This window comes from Phalacrocorax carbo, chromosome 2 (assembly GCF_963921805.1).
Source record: "Phalacrocorax carbo chromosome 2, bPhaCar2.1, whole genome shotgun sequence".
In the NCBI taxonomy this organism is placed as follows: domain Eukaryota; kingdom Metazoa; phylum Chordata; class Aves; order Suliformes; family Phalacrocoracidae; genus Phalacrocorax; species Phalacrocorax carbo.
The window spans coordinates 64,211,476-64,231,479 of record NC_087514.1 but is presented as its reverse complement, the minus strand read 5'-3'; the positions used below and the strand labels follow the sequence as shown (position 1 = coordinate 64,231,479).

The 20,004-nt window shown below is 38.4% G+C and overlaps 1 protein-coding gene across 1 annotated transcript; it reads right to left on the bottom strand.

Moving 5' to 3' along the window:
• Positions 1–905: 905 nt before the first annotated feature.
• On the bottom strand, positions 906–19,882 carry C2H18orf63 (chromosome 2 C18orf63 homolog). The gene is made up of 15 exons (XM_064443108.1): positions 18,579–19,882; positions 16,725–16,845; positions 16,263–16,432; positions 15,508–15,586; positions 14,106–14,162; positions 12,577–12,688; positions 11,306–11,347; positions 10,242–10,318; positions 8,732–8,841; positions 7,987–8,083; positions 7,803–7,888; positions 7,058–7,241; positions 4,887–5,963; positions 3,797–3,913; positions 906–1,426 (listed from the first exon to the last, which is right to left on the bottom strand). The coding sequence occupies exons 3-15, from the start codon at positions 16,394–16,396 to the stop codon at positions 1,370–1,372; spliced, it is 2,229 nt and encodes a 742-aa protein (XP_064299178.1). The 5' UTR covers positions 16,397–16,432; positions 16,725–16,845; positions 18,579–19,882; the 3' UTR covers positions 906–1,369.
• Between the last annotated feature and the right edge of the window lie 122 nt (positions 19,883–20,004).

The following is a 20,004-nucleotide window of genomic DNA, read 5'->3' as shown; positions in this document are numbered from 1 at the left end:
GTTTAAGCATCGCCTACCATAATCAACTTGATCCTGTGGTATTTCACTCATAAATAAGAAAACATTTAGATTTTTTCTTTAAGTAAAAAAAGTAAAGTTCTGACCATTCTCAGAGACACCATTTCTGTTCATCAGTCCTCCGTGAAAGCAACAGACTTTGGACCTACAGAAACCTATGTTGAATCACTAAAGCAGATCGCCTCTGAAGAAGGACCATGCCTGAGCTGCCTGGCTTGAAGCAGGAGAGATGAAATGCTAGACCCGCGAACAGGATATGCTGAATACTGACACATGAAGACCCTATATAGAAAGTTTCCATCCATACAACAGAATTTCTTTAGGGGAAGCAGACAACTGGGAGATATGTTCACTGGAGGCAATTTATCCACACAAAGAAAGGAAGGACGTAAAGTGCATCTCTGAGACAAGATACACATTTGGCTACTTCTTACGTGGAAGCCAAAAGCCAGGTTAAAAGATGCACAGTTTATATTTGGTTTCTTTATTGCTGTGTTTTTCTATTTGTTTTGTATAATACACATTTTTGTGCTCTTGCATCTGTGTGACCATCTTGCTTACATTAATGTTTTCTTTTGAATGAATATACTTCCTTTTATCTCTGAAAGAATTAACTGTATAGCCTACTCCTTCCTGCATGGTCTACTGCTGATAACTTGTCATAGGCATTAGGTCAATAAAACTGGTGGGTTTCATATGCTATATGTATCCTTAATAGTCAAAGGAATATTCACAGGAAAAGCTTGTGCCATCCTGCAAGATGATTATTGACAACCACCCATAATGTGGGTTGAAATATCTGGTTACAAAACTGAATTTATTCGTTTTGTATGAAAGACCATTTTGTCCTTGGATTAGATCTTAGCACCACAAAATCATGTAGTCACCTCATTTCATGTAATGATATTAAATAACATACATAGCCTAAGTTTAATGATTTATGGTTTTAACTTCAGCTCAGATTCAAATAAAACTCAGCAGCACAAAAAATAGGTTTTAGTCTGAAAGAAAATGAGTCGATCAAAATACAAATTTAAGCCAATTCTAAATTCTACTAAGTACAAGATACCTTTGTATTTAATGTTGCTTGTTTCACCAAAAAAAAAAAAAAAAGCAAAGCTTTATTTACTAGTGTTCAATAAAACAAAGACACTCAGCTTCTGTTACCTCGTTATTCTCCTCTAGAAGCCATTTGTTCAGTAAAGCGATTCATTTGGAGACAGCTGATGTCAGTATCACGATCCAAAAGAGCAGGAACTATTATAGATATGTGATATTATTTTAATAAATAAAAATACTTAAAATTTGCAATGAGCATACCCAGAGTTTTCTTTCAGTACTCCGGAACAGCCTAAATAGAAGGCTTGCTTCTTTTGGCTTTCTTTAACTTGGAATAACCTTCTTCTTTCTGTTAACAAAAAACAAACAACAAACAAAAAGGAAAAAGAAAAAAAAAAAAGGCAAACAAAGCAGTAATACCAAGCTAACAGCTCAACTAAAAAGTTGTTTCTGTGTGAAATGCTTAATTGAATGATATGAGAAGTAATTAATAAAAGTTTTTACTTTCCAATGCAAATCTAATTTAAAGTATGCTTATATGTATGGTGGGTAAATAATTAAAACCAGACCTATTTTGAAAATATACTTTTCCAAGCTGGCATCCAAGACTTTCAAAACCAACTGATCATTTTTGGTGTCCAAACCTGAGATAATGACAAAGGCTTACTCTTCAGAGGAGTGGTTAGCAGTGTCCCTAGTCAGCACTGTTGTACTTTAATCTGGAGAGAAGGACTCATACTAATGAGCACTGGAGGCTCCATCTCTATGCCAGTTAATAGACAAGTCCCTCTCCTATTCCTGAGACCTTCTGAACATCCCCTAGACCTGTGCATCCACCTCACTTGGCTCCAGCAGTGGCAGTGTTGCACTGGTACTGTGGCAGGCAGACAGCGAGAACTTGCTGCCTCCTGCTGCTTCACAGAAGTAGCTTGCAGGGCTCAGGCTGGTACCTGTGCTACTCACACCCTGCCTGGAGAGAGAGGAATGGCATGGGGCACTTGCAATTCATGGCTAGGACAGGGCAGTACCCCTTCCCCATTCCAGCAGCGCTGCCAGACCAGGCCAGTCTGCCCAAGCTGTAGAGCCAGCTCCATGCTCACAAGCCCTAGTGTGGCTGAGTCATTCCCAGTGGCAGGCAAAGGACTTCAGCACTTAATTTGTAGTATGGTGGAAGTCCCCCTTCAGTACTCAGACCCCTGGGGTTGTTATTCTCATGGCCACAGTTATTTTTAGTTGATTTTCTTTCCTTCTTTGCGAGACTGACTCCTGATGCTACTGCTGTAGCATCGTGGCGCTGGGCCTCTAACTGGTTACTCAGTCGTGGCCCTGTGGAAGGGCCCTTCCCAGCTGCACGTGGATGGGGCCAGCTCAGAGCAGCTGGGCTGGCGATCCCCACACCAACTCCTCTCTTCACTGCTGCAGCATGAGCTGTAGCGTATGAGTGTATTCCTGCAGCAGGCCCCTGAGGCTGCTCTATTGGCCCTTTCTGAACTGCAGGGATAGGACGGACTGTGCTCTCTTTTAATTACCATTAAAAGTTACAGAGCTGTCTTGTATGTGGCTTTAAAAGCATAACAAAACAAAAACATGATAGATAAAATTTAATGTTAACAAATGCATATTAAGTGGAAGAATCTGAATTACAGATACATACTCTTAAGTTCTTAATCAACAGTTAATGAGTATGTTGACAAGGTAAGTTTATATACTGCAACACATGACTAGGCAAAGGCACTTCAGATCAAGCATGGGTAATGAGACCTCAGATGGTCATGCTTGAAATGAAATAAAAAAACCGCAAGGGAACCTGGGTGAAAAGGGAGTTAAGTACGTGCAACTTTTCCTCCTGGCTTATTTTGTACAGTTATTGCACAGGATTTTCAGTTGGCTCTTAGCAAAAATAATACATATCTATGTGAGAAAATACAATCATATTGAGCATTGGAGACCTGGGACCTGTTCCTCCTAATGGGCCTGATTTGTAGGTAGTAAAAACGGAATGCGGTTGTAGAGAGAAGGAGGTAGAAGATACAACTGAGTTTTAAAGAACTGCTATTTAGAAACAGAAGTGTAGCCCAGTAGTAGGTAAAAGCAATATTTAAGAATAATGAAACAAATATTTTGAAGAGGAATCTAAAAGTACACACTATTGTCATTAGAGCAGCATCCAGAGGAAAGCGTATAAAAAGAAAATCATATTAGGAACCTATTTAATTGCTGCTGCTGACCGCATCTAGTAATACAGTAACAACTTAAATATATTAAATAATTAAGAGAATATAACTTTTAAAGACCCAGAATGAATTGCAAATAGCCTTCTGGAACTCATTTCTACAGAATGTGCTGAATTTAAGCACTTACAGAGCTAATGAGAATGCCCATAGTTATACTGGGCATGATAAAACTGTTTTCTGTAGAATCAGAAAATCTGCTTCAGAAACATATTTACATTAAGTAACATCATTAAACATTTTCCTTTCATTAGTATCTTTTGCAGGAGACAAAATGCACGCTTGAAGTAACAGTTACATAACCAATGGTTAAGGTTAATTTTATCCTGGTTAAGGTTAATTTTATCAGAGCAGGCTCAATAAGATTTCTTGGTTTCCCTGTTTTAGCGGGAACATGACAAAATGAAAAAATTTAAATTTTCCTTTTTATCTCTTAATTCAGGTCCTTGTAGACTGGCCTAAGGGGTGTATGTGTGGGGGGCTTTTACCTGTCTTCTTCTGGCACAACCTTTCTTTACAGATGTTTCCATGTTGCTCTCCTTGATTGAGGAAGTCGGTTTTGAGGTCAGTGTTTCACATGTCAGATACTTGTTCCCTGTAATCATCTTAAAGTATAGAAGTTTATACTTTCATTAGCCAAAAACCACTAGTATTTTCCTACTTGTTAAAATGACCTACTTTTTCTAAAGGTGCCTTCATAACACACAGTTGAAATAGCCTACCAAATCACACTTTATAGGTGTGAAAAGTGATAAGCACAACATATTTCATCCATGCGCCCGATCTGTGGGATATCATCCTCATAACAATTGCACTGAAATCAGCTCAGCTATTTTTTTTTTGTTGAAATGCAGACAGAATCATAGAAAATTTAGGTTGTAGGCCTCTAGTGGTCATCTAACCTGAACTTTTACTCAAAACAGAGCTAACTTCACAGTTACATCACATTGCTTTGGGCCCCATCCAATGAAGTTTTGAGAATCTGAAAGAGTAACAGCTCTACAACCTCTTTGTGCAACTCTTTCCACTACTTAACCACTCTCACTCTGAAGACTCTTTTTCCACGTGCACAGTAGGAATTTTTCCTGTTGCAACTTGTGCTTTTAGTGAAACTGAAATTAAACTTGTATTTGCAAAACTTCCATGTTTGTCTAACAGCACAATGACTTACACACACTGCAGTCAGCGCCACACAACTGATGAGGCTCCAGATTCTTTCCAGGGGCTGTTCATTAATATGGTTTCACATGAAGACAGACCAAACACTGATAATTTCACCGTGTTAACCTCACACAAATCTTGATAAACTGATAAACTGTCTTAAAGGAAAACTAATTATCCCACCTTAAAAGTCTCAAATAAAAAAGTGTGTATCTCAGACAACATAGTAAACCATCTTCCTTTTCAGAAAAAAAGCAGCAGCGGCTGAAAACATTAACTTATATGGTAGAAATAAAAAAAACTATATTGAGAATGATGGTAGAACATGATGAAAGCCATGCTCTTTATTGCTTAACGTTGTTTCAGAATATACTGAATTTGTGAGAATCAGCGAGAATGAGCTATTATTTACCGTACCTGTTCAGAGTTAGATTTGGAATGACAACTGGTTGTCTTAGCGATATAGTCCTTAGAACGGCATGCTGCTTTATCTTCTTCATTTTTGGGGATGCACACTGTATCATTTAAGACAGATTCATTAATATTTAAGCCTGCTTCTTCATTTGATCTCTTTGTTTGTTGCTGTGATAAACCAGAATTTGTCATTTCATTGTCTAATTTACAAATCTGCAAATGTACTTTCTTTGACTGGTGACGTTTCTCAAGAACTTGGGTGGTATTTTGACTTGCCAACTTTTTTCCCCTTCTTGCACTGGAAGCAGGAGAAGCATATGTATTCAGACTCAGATTGACATTCGATTTCTGAAGCACTGACCCAACAGTCTTAAGAAAGGAAGGAGAATTTGCCTTTTTGTGATTGACTTGGCTTGAATTCCCACCTGAAGCTGAGTTATCAAAAACCCCAGAATTAGTCATTTGTCCACCAGACTCTCTTTTCCATTGAAATACAGGTATACAGTGTTTTGCATCTGTTTTCGTGTTTGTTACCTGAAGTACGCTGCTGTAAGTAGGAATTTTGACTGACATATTTTGGACAGGTTTGTAAACCTGAGTTATGCTGGACTTGCACACAGTCAGCATAGAAGATGAAACACCCATAATTTTTATGGGTGAATGTTTTTCAGCGTTCTCTCTCTTCTTCCCATCCATTAGATTTGTGGTCTTTCTGTTCATCTGCATCAACTTCCCTTTGAAAATTGGTATAATTTTGCTGATTTTTGCGGGGGGGAGTTCAAAAGCTGAAGTTACAGGCATTCCTAACGACTTCACAACTGGCAACTCTGGTACTCCTGGTACTTGCCTATTATTCATTGATTTCTCTGTTGCGTCAATGCTAACCTTTTCTGTACCCTTACTGTGCCTCGAAAAAGTCTGTGTTTCTGGCTCTTTGATCAAACGCTCCATCCAGTGGCTGTTTTCCATATTGCACGGTGAAGAAATTCTAGGCAAACTCTGTTTTCTTGGAGGAGTCTGCGTTAGAGATACCACATAAACCATCTCACCAGCCAATTGCATATGCTTAGATTTTATTTCCTGCAATACAACAAGAGTTGCTAAATTTAATGAACTGGGTTTAAAAATCTGATAGTGCCCCCTAATGGATCACTATATGGTATCTGCCTAATAGACATCACAATATATAACCATATGTTCTGTTTGGAATTGGAACAAACTACATTTTTAAACTATATTTTGTTGTCACTATACATGAAGATTTGTTTTCTCCTCCCCCAGTTCTTTGTTTATAAACTATGCTGGAATATTGTATTTCTCAGAAGGAAAGACTTAAATTACAGTCATTGTCTTGGTTTAATGCTTTCCAATTGGGTAATGCCCAGCCCTTTTGAGCGGTTCTGCAGAGAATTTGACTGACAGGGCTCCTTGTCTCTTGAGACTTCTAAGGGTATCTGTATTCTGAGCAAAAGACAGTTCAGATGTCTATAAAGACTGCAGATGACAAAGAGGAGCCATTCTAGCTTTGATCACTGAAGAGACATAAACAAGAACTGCTTTCTGAAAGAGGATTATAGTATTTTAGAATCTCTGCAATTTCTGTCACAATTCTTTGTTCGGAATTAATTACTTCATTTCTTCTTTCACACACTACTACCAAAGAAATTTGAGTCTCAGCCTTTGTCACAACCCCGAGGAGTTTAAAGGAGTTTTGATTGATTGCCTCCTTTCCATCACCAACCATGGAGTAAATCTTACAACTTGAGTGTTTTTTAAATGCTTAAGTCCACAGAACTTATATTTTTCTTAATTTACTTTAAAGAAATTGTAACAATAGTAGTAATAATAACAATAATTATTGTTGTTATTATTGTTGTTATGGAAGAAGTGTAAGAAAGTTCTCAATATCCAACTATAAAATAAGGTCTATAGAACTGCAAATATTGATAGCAACTAATAACACTAAGTCTAATTTTTTAATATATTTGTGATGTGAACAAGAACAATGGCAAACAGCAACATAATATTCAATTACATGTTTAATTAAAAGTTACATCATTGATAGTCATTGTGAAGAGCATAGTTTTAAGCTTTTACTGTGTTCTGAATATGATAAAGACTACTTCACACATTAAGAAAGTACATGCCATTATATGCTTATTAAAAAACCTCACACGTACCAGAGCCCTGGAGAGCTCTTGTGTAGCATAAAGTGCCTTGCTTGTCATCTTTACTGGAAATCCACAGAGATGTGAAAGATTACGCTTCATGTCAGAAAGAAAAGAGGTCAACACACTTTCCGAATCTGTTCTAGGGAAATACTGCACTGGCTGACTTCGAATGCAACTTAAAGGGTACCTGAATAAGTGTTCAGGGATACATAACAAGTTTCTTTACATTTCTATAATTATGAATCATCCTTCGTTGAGTATGAACATGTCTAAAGCTTTTGAAAAAAAGCTGAACAAAATCGCTTACTTTCTTAAGGGACTGAAGCTTATAAAGTTACAGGACTTCAACATAATTATACCATACTAATCTACCATAGGAAAGATTACTCAATTTAAGTAATCCTTACTCTAGTCTTCCCTAGCAGGAAAATTCCCTTTAAAACAAATCTTTGTTGGCCATATTTTTACAGGAATTTAGCTCTTCCTTTTACATCCCCATTTAGCGTGGCATTATCATGCTTACAGAACCTGTGAAGCAAATTGATCTATTTGACTTACTATTATTCAATACTAGGACAAAGAGACTTGACTAAATATTTTGTTCTAATTTCACTAGTGAAATAATTCTCCTCCACTGACTTCTATGAAACTACAGAAGAAGAAAATGTGGTACAATCAAAAATTAAGACTTAGATCTTCGCTAGAAGTGCAGTAGAGGAAATGTAACAAAAATATTCTGAAAGGATACGTAAAGCACCTTTCCCCTATTGGCTTGAAGTAAACACTGAGGTATATTTTTGCATCTTCAAGTTCCTCTGGAAGAATATAACCATACTGAAAAAAAAACCACCACAAACATGTATTACAAATACAAATTCAATAGGTACAAAAATGGGAGGGAAATCCAAAAAGCAGTGTATGTTGTTTCTTACCAGATTCTTCCAGTGCATCTGAAATTCTTTATATGAACGGAAAGGAGATTCTGGAGGAATTATGTGGCTGATGTTTATGATCTGACCCATTTTCATGCTGTGCATAGGTAAAGAAGGGATGCTTAGACAGGGTGTCATAAAACTCAGCTGAAAATAACCTGGACTTTTGGAAAAAAACAGTAAATCTGATTTTTGGCGTTGAAAGTATTGATGGATTATTTTTATGTTTTGAGGACTGATACCTTCAGCCTGTATATTTCCTGAAGTACAGAAAAAGAACTTGGCACGTACAAGTCTAATTTCTCTTGTCTGTAATACTCACTAGCAGTAAATGTAGAACAAAAGCAATACATTATTAAAAGATTACAATATCATTACTTTTCATATTTTTATGATGAAAATCATAGGTGAAAACAGAGATACTTTGTGGCAAAGGTGGAAATATGTTTTTTCTTTAAATTGACACTTTCTGCTAAAATTAGAGAAAAATTAGTGCTCTTGCATATCACAGAAGTAGCAGATTAATAAAATTGAAATAATATTTAAATGTATAATTTAAGATCCACTGATTAATTTTTCTCATTTTCTGTAACATTGAGACTATAGAAATAAAAAAAGAATGATTCCTGAATGTAAAACAGACTGTAAAACAGAAGTCTTCCTATCACTAGTATCAAATTCACAATTTGTATGGCAACCGTTCCAGGAAAAGTTTGTTTCTGCTGCAATGTAAACAGATTCCTACCTTGGCAAAACATAGCACCAGTTACTTAATATGGAATGTTGGTGAATAACTGTACTTTCACTGCTCTCAAACAACTTTAAGGTGTTTGCTGAAATATCAAAATCTGTCAGCTTAAAACAGAAATAAAAAGGTTATTTGCAAATATTTCTACAGCAGTACAAAATTAAAATTTTCAAAAATAAGTACACCTCACAATACACTGAAGTTTATACATTATTATTCTTTCATCAGCTCTCACAGACTGCTTATTTCAGAAGATATTCCCATTATCAAATTGAACACTATCTTATGTTAGAGCCTACACTTCCAAAAGTTATGCAAGTACAAGGTTTAAAGGTTATTTATATCAGCAAAATTTAAACTTCATTTATTTGAGGTGTTTTAATAAGTAGGAGTACAGAAGGAATTTCTCAAACTAAGAACTGTCTCACTTCCATGCACATTTTTTAAAATTCAAATCAGAAACCCGTGTTTGACAGTCTAGCAACTGCGTATGCCACGTTGCCTAATCAAATGCAAAGATCCAAGCAACAGAATTAATGGAACATATAGTTTCACCCTGTGACTATTTTCACAGTGTGAAAATATCTGACTGTAGGGGCCAATCAAACAGAGATTTGAGAAACATTTTCTCTCTCTATGATCCACCAGGGTTTACATTTATTCACTGACAAGAAATCTGGCCATTTCTGTTTTAGAAAAGTACTAAAATGATCAAACTGATAATGAAGCCACATCATGATCGCTTCCATCATTGCTTTGTGTCATTTTGGAACTGGATTCCTGAAGAAAGCTTTAATGTTTATGCTGTTCAACTAGGTCACAGAAGAAATCCTATTCTTCTATTCTAAGAAAGAAGAGTTTGGATCAGAAATACTTATTTCGGAAGAAATCAGCAAGCCTGACAAATATGCCCCTGTATGTATGGGCATATTCAACAAAGGTGATATGGCTCTCAGAAAGCATGGCAACTTTTCAACCTCAGCCACAATTTCTTAAAAAAATTATTAATTATTCTTATATGCAGCATAATCCAGGCTGCTCTCATTTTTTGGAAGCTGCACAGAGCATGAAGCAGATTCCAGAATAATTATATACAGGACATTAAACATAGCGCTGACAACTTACCTGTAGCTTCACTTCTAAAATGTTACTCAAAACTGCCTACGTATTACAGTGAGAGAGTGAATGCCTTCTAGAAAACACTGCTAGCGGAAATCTAGAATCATAAAGACATTTTACTACTATATTCTGTTAGCATTTCGAAAGGTGTCTTATTTAGTCTAGAATCTCAATTTTACAATGCTTGCTAGAATGCATCAATATAGATATGATATGGATGTTATACACTTAGAGCAGATGCAGGTAGTCACTGAATATGATTACTCTCTTAATGCAATCAGAAATAAGCACTTCTACCCTCATCATGCTAATCGCAAGTCACGTGACAGAAAAGAAGATAAAGACTAATAAGACAAATACAGTCATAGAAAATATAACTGTTTTATACCTCAGGGGGTGGCAACCGAATTGAGCAAGCCTCCACACTGATGCAAAGCTGCCTCTCTGATACACTGAGGTCTATAACTAAAATAAAAGTAAAGCATAAAGCTGTTTTGAACTACAGTTCAACTGTTAGACAGAAAGCTAATCCAAATGTTTATTTAAAGCAATTGTTAGTCAAAATGCTGCATTGGAAAATCAAAAGGCCAGCCTTCCTCAGCATGGAAATTAAAATGAATTGCATTTTAACTGTGACAAATTAAAATAATAATGAATTACCATCCATACAGTACACGTCCCCAAGAACTCATGGCTGTCCCTGCAACTGGATGCCTGCTATTCATATCCTTGATACACAAACACCCATTATCAGAGCAAATGTAGTTATTATAACCCTTGGCTGTACTGAGATACCTTATTATGCATCCAGAGTAGTCAAGAGGAAAGACTATGTGAGCAACGCAAGCATTTATTGACACATCTCCAGAACATCCACCCAGCTCTGAGCAAGCTCTTAGCACAGGAACTGAATGTATTATGTTCCTCAACATATGCCCCTTGTTACAAATTTAGGCTTCAATATCCCCAAATGTAATATTTAACTTTTATACTGGAATTAAGGTATTACTTCGTAATTTTTGCAATAGCTAAGCCGCATGCTTTGTGACTTAACTTTTGTGAACAGCAAATGTGGTACCGACATGACAGGCACTTTAGTTCGTTTTCCTATCTATTATTATGGAACATTCACATCACTGGCAAGGCTTATGATTAGAGGCAAGTGCATTTAATTGTAATAACCATAACTTTTAAATGGTAAATTTCAATCTATGGCTGTAGTTTAATAGTAGAAAAATTACCCTTTTTGTGGGCAATTTTTCAAAGGAGCAGTTGAGCTGACAACTATTACATACAGAGCATCATCTGCCATCAAGTGTATTTTGACCGAGGTTATTTCAGAGTGAAAAATGAAAAGGCATTGTGTTGGTACTAGCAGGATCATGGCAACATGAAAGCATATAACTATACCTCGCTCTCACAAGTTTACCATGAACAGAATATTGTACTTACCAACAGCATTTTGCCTTCCTGAATGAGACAGAAAATCTCTTCCTTAATAAAAAAAAAACAGATCAACATTATTGTCTAAACCATATGCCTGATGTCTTTATGCAAAAAAAAAAAAGATAAATCACAGTTTCATTTGTGCATGTCATGAATGCTGAAAGGGTTGTTCCTTTTAAGGAGAGAAAAACCCCACTATCTATTAACTTTTCACTGATTCATTAATACCTTGTATAAAAAAGAAAGATATATGAAAGTGTATTAGAGAACAGCAATTTATACATTGTTTCTTCCCCTCAGTAAGGAATTTATACATAGAAATATTTTTAGTTGATTAACAATTAATAAATTTATCAGGTTCAAAAGCAAATCTGTATACTATTACTACATATTTTACCATCTACCATCAGTTTTGCCCAGCTTTAGCAACATAGATGATTAGACAAGCTACGTGTACCAGGGTCGCACTGATGTTAGTCAATGCCTTTCACTGAAACCAGTTTTGTATCAGCTACTATCTAGCCCACTACTTCTAGCTGCTATTCCTGAATAAGTTGATTTCATTCTGAGAGCTATATATTTTGAAGATACTGAAAAGAAGATACTGTTAACATTGTGGCTGGAAATAAGACAATAACATATACGCTTTTCTCAAGGTATATTTGGAATGATCTATACAATTGCTCAGCTTAGTAAGAGCACACCACAGTATCTGAAACACATCTGTTTTTCCATACTTTGGTAGTTCACAATTAACCTACACAGGAGTTAGTAGACAGATGTCAGGCAAAGCAAATACCATCTAAAAAGACAGCACTTGGTAGAAGGAGGTGGTCTGAAAGAAAAACATTTCTGTATTGGAAAAGCATGAAAACCATGTGCAGATGTGTCACTGATGAAAGCATGACTCTGAAAAACAGGCCCAATTTTTAGAAGACGTTTACTGTTCAACAATATTTGGTCTGGAAATTACTAATCTGGTATGTTGCGTTTAGTTGAAATAATTGTTTGATCTATTACAAAGATGAGGAGGGAGATGAAAAAGTGAATGTTAGGTCCATTCAGAGTTTGAAGTTGAATCATTGAACTTGGATAAAGGAACAATAAAAATGCAACCAAAGGAAAAAATCATAGGATAAATTAATTAAATAATTAAATATATTGAATGAAATAATGATGAAAATAAAATAATTACGGAAGTTAAATTACAGACAATAAATGCAACAATAAAGAACTGAAAACTAAACACCTGATCCCGACCCACGTGAGTCAAATACCTTGCACCAAGAGATGACCTGCCTTGTTCCATCTGGGTGCAAGCCTGGCTGTAAGTGTGTAGGAGAGACAGGTTTGGAGAATGGCTGGACTAACTGTTTGTGGTGCTTCCAGCTAATTATATCAGAGAGAAAAGAAAAATACATTATTAATAATTTAACAGGTGTTTTTAAAGGCTTCAGTCAAAATTCAAAGATATTGCTACTGCATCTTGGAGCCAAATCCTAGTGTACGTTACACTACTTTTCCTCTACAAGAAGTTAGCACGTTATTTGATGTAGGCATTTAGGTTTCATGAGTCCTCAGAGTAAGGTGTGCTACAATTCATTTAATGTTTTCACGAGGCTGATGATAATAGACTTGGGGAAAAGATTAACTGAACTCTATGGAGTACTTTACTAGATATGTATCTCTTTCCAGACAATAGGCACAACATCCAAAATTTTCAGGTATTAACTCTGCTGGCAAACTCGTGACCAGAGACATTTTCCTGCCATCACAAGGGCAATAGATAAGTGAGGCTTGGTTCACCCAGCAGTATGACTTGCCCAACTGCTTGCCTGTCCCGCACAGCTTTCTATTAACAGTTAGCATTAGTCAAGAAAAATAAACTAATTACAATGGGTTAAAAAGAGTTAACTAATACACCTCCAAGAGGATGTTTCTAATGAGACCCTGCAAGGATCTGCTTGCAAGTCACAGTTATTAAATATACTTTGTACTACTAATCTGCTGGAAAATCTAACGGTGACAGATGAGTTACACATGTCAACAAAAAGCAGTGTTTTAAGGTAAGCATATTTGAGCAGTATACATTTTACTAATCCAGATATCCATTTACCCTTCTTGGAACAGAGATAAAATACACCCAGCAGGCTGTGCAAATGAATCACAAGAGCTACTGGCTTTGCTTACAAGCAGTCTTTTAACTCAGCAATTTTAGTGTGTCCACACATACATTCATAAAACCCACAAACACTGCATACTAGAAGATAGTAGAGCATACGCATAATGGTCTAAAAATATATCAGCTGTTACGCTCATGGGTTCCATTTCTTCTCTGTGTTTTTGTTTTATTTCTCTGAGACTGTCCTACACAGGTTGGATAGACACAAAACATGAATGGGGAGATAGTTCAGATGTCTGAACATCTCCGCCTGTGGAACCTACAGGGCACATGTGGAAGGGGTGACACCAGCAGGGGAGCTGCAGGTCTGTGGGCCAGAGGACAGGCCTGTAGTTGCCTTAAGGTCAAACCCCTCTGGCAAACCCTCCTGAACAGGACCAGGATCCCACTGCAGCAGAGAAATGTAGTGAAATTGCCCAGGAACTTCTTAAAACTTTTGACTCTGACGAAGTATAGTTACTATACCCAGATTTGTGAGAGACATTTTGTTTATGGGACAGACTTTTTTAACCTGGCACTTGGCTTCTGTAGTGCAAATGTAGTACAAAAAATACTCATCTTTGGCAGCAGCAACTGCAGACAAGCATAACAATCTTAATAAATGTGACATCTTTCAGGACTTACGGTAGCTCCTTGTTTCTCTATGTAGGCTTGACATATTCCTGATTTGTAAAATGGTATCTAAAAATAAAAAAAAAAATCAAGCGTTTGAAATTAAGGGGTGTTTTAGCAAATCCTAAATTAAATTCTGATCCTTTGCCTAAGACTTTGCCTAAAAAAAACATGCTAAGGAATAATTAAAGCAAACACCATATCCTGTATTTTAAAGGAGAATGATAATTAAAATCAGTTCAGGCCTTTGTCATAGTGTAATCTCATTTCATTAACAAGCAAGCAAAGGGCTGCCCAAAACAAAATGGCTGAACTCTGCCTCTGCTGCTCTCATTGTGAATTGGGTGGCACCATACCAATTGAATTGATTCTGTTCCACAAAAGGTTCACCATCTGAAAAGGCCATTTAATCAAAAGATCAGAAGACATACGCTGTCTTCTACATTACTAATGCACAAAAATAAATTTTGCTTTAAATGACATAATTTTACTTATCCTTGATCCTTAAACAAAACACTTCTTAGAGAAGCATGTACGTACGTGTAATGGATACACCGGACTCCTACTCCAAAGCTGTACTTTGGTTCAGGCCGACCAAGAAGCAACAAGCCTCATGCCCTTGGGGTGAACTTGCGAGCTAGAAAGCCCCTGGTTCATGTACAAGCAAGTGAAGATGTCTTGAAAAGTATTTCAAAAGGTGGTTTTGAAACCCAAAAGTACAAGATAACGAAAATACAAAACAATATATCAGAGCTAAACCGACGACATTTGTCTTTTCTATGCCATTGACTAGCAGCCAACTCCTTTGCCCTATAAATACTGAAATCAGGATGGCCCCAGTCTGAGCTCTACCTGAATGGCAGCTGGCCTCTACGCCAGGCCACTGTCCCCTTGAGCAAGGTCACCTCTTAGTGATTCCTTACCCAAGGTGGAGACATCCCTTACCCACAACAGATCCTCAGTAAGTGACTGACAGCATGCTGAATTAATACTATGAAGAATTACTAATCCATGTAGCTACTCAGATATTATAAACGTTGTACGGATAATTCCACTAGACATGAAACAGTGACCAAGTCTGAGACTAAGATTGGATCCAGCTGCACCTAGGCTCCAAAGATTATTTTAGAAAGCAAGGGGGTCCACTCTGAACCTCGTGACTCAATGCGAGGGTCCTTTTGACTCTTCGTGCCCCCAGTCTTTGTATGAGTCCTTCTAACTCAATTTTCCTTTATATGTTTCTTCCACGTAGTAATTGATAAGATCAGCTTTGCCACTGAACTTATTGAACTCTGTCAAATTATTATTTTAGCTCAATAAAATAAATTGCTGCTTCTCTCTTTTGAGTGAGGTGCATTCCACTCATCCGTGACAGTATGAAACTACATATACTTTTTTACACACTGATACTGACCGCCATTACAACTGAAATTTGATTTAGTGTTCCAATAACAGGTGCAGAAAGGATGTCTTGATGCAGGAATAACAACTGTCTGTAAACAAAAAAGTTAGAAAAAATTAAAAAATAATTTTCCATACTTGATTTTCTCAGCTTAAATTTATTTTCCTCACCTTCTGCAAACATAATACATTCAATTTTTAATCAGTTTCCAGTGTTTCAGTATAATATACTGGACTAGTCCAAGATACTTGCTCTTAACCCGCCCACAGTGTTCTAAGACAAAGACTATAGACCTTTGGCACATGAACAGAACTCTCCAAAAGTGTTCCTTTTGGCAGAATTTCTCATTTTTCCCCCTGCCTATTAAAGGGAATAACATAATTCTTGGTGAACACTAAGGAGCGTACACATGCTTTCCGAGTACTCTTTTCACTCAGTCTCAATCTACATAAAGCAATAAAATAGCTCAAATGATGTACCTAAAGCATTCCAACTTTGCAAGTGAACACAGTTTAATTTTTACTATTAATTAATTTGAAGCAGGTGGCCTTGTTAGTTTTAGCTGATAACATTTAAAATACAAGAGATGTGTTTTTCCCCCAACAGCCAGCAAGTTCCCCACCAAAAAAACGCCTGTTTTGAAAAACTGCATACTGTTTGCTGCTGATAAGAATTTTGCTGATTTTATTACAGTTAATTCTAGTACTGCTAATAAAATCTTTGAATAACAACCACCACTGAAAATAGTAATCCTCAAAATGCTTTACCTGCAAATCTTTATCTGTGTAGTCCTTGTCTCAGTTTCCGGTATCTGAGAACTCAGCATTACTGTAGTGGCACAGAGTTTTTGTAGCTCTGGCAGATTGACAAAGAACAAAGACTGGTGCCTGGTGTCATTCATGTTATATTGTTGATTGCCCCAAAGTGGCACCTGGGTCTTAAAAGAAAAATTTTAATTCATTTTTATAAGGCAGATATTTGTTTACAGAACTTTATAAGTATAAGGTATCAGGTAAATGAAAAATCACTTATCTTCTGATTAAAATTAGGCAGGCAATATAACGTAACTTGGTCAACTAAACCAGACAGCTAAATGTACTTTTGCTATAAATAATGCATTCTACTTTAAAATATAATTATTTACAAGAGTCAAAATATTCAGAGTAAGGACAATGGCAAAAAGCATCTCTTCCACCTTCTTCTCAGTCTGCGTTGGGGCTGGAATCTACCTGGGATCCAAGAGGTGAGGAATCGCTCTGCGATATTGGTCCCCTCCCGACTGGCAAGAAAGTAATTGCCAGGATCTCAACAGCGATGTCCTCACTAAGTCACACACAGACTGTGGCCAGTCTGTCAGAGAGAATGAAAACCACAGAAATACAAAGGCACACTGGAAATCTTTTCCTTTTTCCCCACACCATGCTCCCTTCCCAGTGGTACAGAGAACTTGTGTGCTCCCTGCCTAAATCCATCTCAAGCGACAGGTGAACACCATATTCTAACCTATGCAGCACTGAGTACAGCCTTACACCAGGCCGAAAGCTGTACTAATCCAAAATCACATTCAGCTTTATGACTAATAATAAACACAATTTCTTCTCCTGTTCTTACCCTCAAAGGAGAAATGTATGAAGAACAGTATTTTGTCTTGCTGAGAATTTTTAACACACACACTCCTACATACTTATCAAAAGATGAAGAAAACGTAGCTGGCATTTGGAATGGAAAGTGATTACACATATAGTGGTTCTACCAAACATGTCTCACATCCTAACCTTTGCCTTATAATACAAATTATTGACTATATTTCGTGTTCAAGAGTATAAGGCAGTTTTGGGCTCAGGCCACTACCATTACCTTGAAGTGGACATGGCCTGATACTTCACGCAAAGTTAGAATACAGAATACATGTATATTCACTGCCATAGCACCGAGATGTGCTGCAACTCCATCATTTTTGAAAATTCCTAAAAAGCACCAAAAAGAAGAACCAAAAGAACCAGAATTTTAGGCTAAGAGTGTGATTCTTTGATGCAATACTAACAAATTTCATGTGCGTGGGAGTAATATGAAGTCATGGCTGTTATATGGCCTGTTGGATGCCTGCTGTATGCTCATAGGTATTGCAGCACAGGCCAAGCTCAGCGTAAAGGAACCACAATATTTATGACAAAAAAAGAACATCTAACATTTAATTATTTAAAGAAAATACACCTTTTAACTATAGCACCTTTCTCAATCAAAGTGTTTCAAAGAAAAACAGGCAGGTAAAAAGTCTGCTTGTTATGAAAAGCCAGGAACAAATACTGCACACCAGAAAAAGCTCTTTTAATAGTTCTCCCCCCTCCAAACCCTAAAACACTTTTTGGAAATGGCCTTACCAGCACAGTGAAGATAGCAATAAATATTTTATTTCCAAATTTTATGAAGTCACCAGGTATTCACCCAAAAAGCAATTTTGCAAATTGTGATTCAAAAATTATGAACTGGAAAAATTTTTTGGGGAACAATGTCAAAGACAACTTTCCTGTTCTGCTTTTGCTTTGCCTTGTAACACATTAAAAGATTCGCCTTGGTCCTATCCTAGAAAAATCACAAGATCAGTGTTTTATAACTGTGGTTTTCAAAGAAAATAACATTTCCTTGTTTCTTACCCTTAAAGGAAAATACATTTCAAGTTTTTTTCTAGCAATCATGAAAAGTTTTTTTTTAAAATGCCAGGCAAGACTATCACTTTACCAGAGAATTCCAAAAGCCACAGCTTAAGGGAAAGGACCATTTTAAGCAAATGAGAAAAAAATTTCGTCTGTTTACAAACACAGAAAAGGAAACCTGTGTCCTCAGTTTTCATAATGTTTAAAAGAATCCTAAATGGCCAACTGGGGATTTTTGTGGCAAAAATGTTGTAAAACACATGCTGCAACGCTCCAGCGATCCGCTTGCTGTTTGATGCCAACTCCCCTGCGGGAACCACTTGCTGTATTCAGCAGAAGTTAAATCTTCCCAGTCATCTTAAAAGCTAATGGGACAGAGTGCTTGCAAATAGCTTCTCCCTTCAGGGGAGAGGATAAAGAGAGACGTACCAGTTATAAATCATAGGAAATAAACCCAGCTGCCTTCTGCACAAGTAGAAAAATTCAGCATCTGTGGGGGAAATTACAATTTTAGAGGTTGATAATCACAACACATGAACCTGAAACCATGACAGAGCTCCTGCAAAGCTGAACAGGACGTCAGTCAAGAGAATGGCTATTGCTGGTTTTGTCAGAACAGACAGGTAAATCACAGAGCTCGGCGGCGCTATTTGTTATTTTCACTAACAACTCTGTTAAAGCTGAGAACAACGCCAAGCTGCGAGGAACAGTAGCTACTCTTCCCTTGAGGCTGACTGTAATGACCTGGAGAGGGGATCTGAAGGTTGTGGTGGCATTCAGCAAAGAAACTGTCCTGCACCCTGATAACCAATAGCAAACGCACTGGGTACAGAACAACTACCTAAATACCACCTTCAGGGATAGGGGTCTCTCAATTTTATGTCAGTGAAGTTGTGCTGTAAACAAACCCCACGAAAAAAAAACCCCACCAGCCTGTAATCACACTGGAGCGTGTGCGGGGGCTATAGCGAATACGGGGCTATTGCTGTTGAGGCGCCCAAATGGCGTACGGACATTACCCAGCACCGGCAGTGCAGTGCGCCGCTGCCGCGAAGGGGGACAGGACAGGGGGAATACCCATTCTGGCCCAACAAGCAAACAAAGCCATCAGACACATCTCAGGCCAGTGAAGGAACGACGTTTTAGCTGAAGAGAACTGAAGGGAAACCGGCTGACGGGCGGGTGAGAGGGCGCCACGCAGAGACGGCTGAGACTCCCCTCCCCGTGACCTCAGCACGGCCGGCACCACGGCAGGAGGGGCGAGGGGCGTCGGAGGGAGGGCTCGGCTCAAGGTGCCCTGGGGGAACTCTCCCGCGGCAGGGCGAGGGGCTCCCGCGACAGCCGGCAGTTCTGGAAGAGCTATGAGGAAGCACTTCTGGCCGGGCCGGGCCGCCCCTCATGCCGGGCTCCCTCAGGGACTGCTCGGGGCGCCCCGCCGTCCGCGTGCCTCCCGCCTTCAGCGCCAGGGAGCCCGGGGGGGCGGGGTGGCCGCCACAGGGCCCTAACCGCCAGCTGCTCAGGGCTACCGGGGGCGGCCGGGTGCGTCCCTCACCCCCCTCCCAGCCTGGCGTGAAACCGTACGGTGTATGGCGAGCACTGGTGCCACCTCCCACCACAGCACGCCCCGCCCGCGGGTGGTGCCGGCCGCCGTGAGGCGAGTCACGCGGCGTGGGGAGAGGGTGGGGCTGGAAAGTCTCATTTCACCCCCCCCCCCCGGCGCGGCCGCACGGTCTTCCGCGAAGGAAGGCGACGGAAGCCTGACACCTTTGAAAGGCATTTCGCTCCACCAATGAGAAGTTGGAAGGGAGGCAGGGAGGGAGGGGGTGGGCGGAGGGGAGGGGCGGCGATAGGCTTG

Excerpts from the sequence above, each read along its gene's own strand:
- C2H18orf63 (XM_064443108.1), bottom strand. The coding sequence starts at position 16,396 with ATGAATGACACCAGGCACCAGTCTTTGTTCTTTGTCAATCTGCCAGAG. Across the intron at positions 12,689-14,105 it reads TAGAGAAACAAGGAGCTACC|CTGGAAGCACCACAAACAGT; the intron begins GTAAGTCCTGAA and ends TGATATAATTAG. Across the intron at positions 1,427-3,796 it reads GTTGTGCCAGAAGAAGACAG|AAAGAAGAAGGTTATTCCAA; the intron begins GTAAAAGCCCCC and ends TTTTGTTAACAG.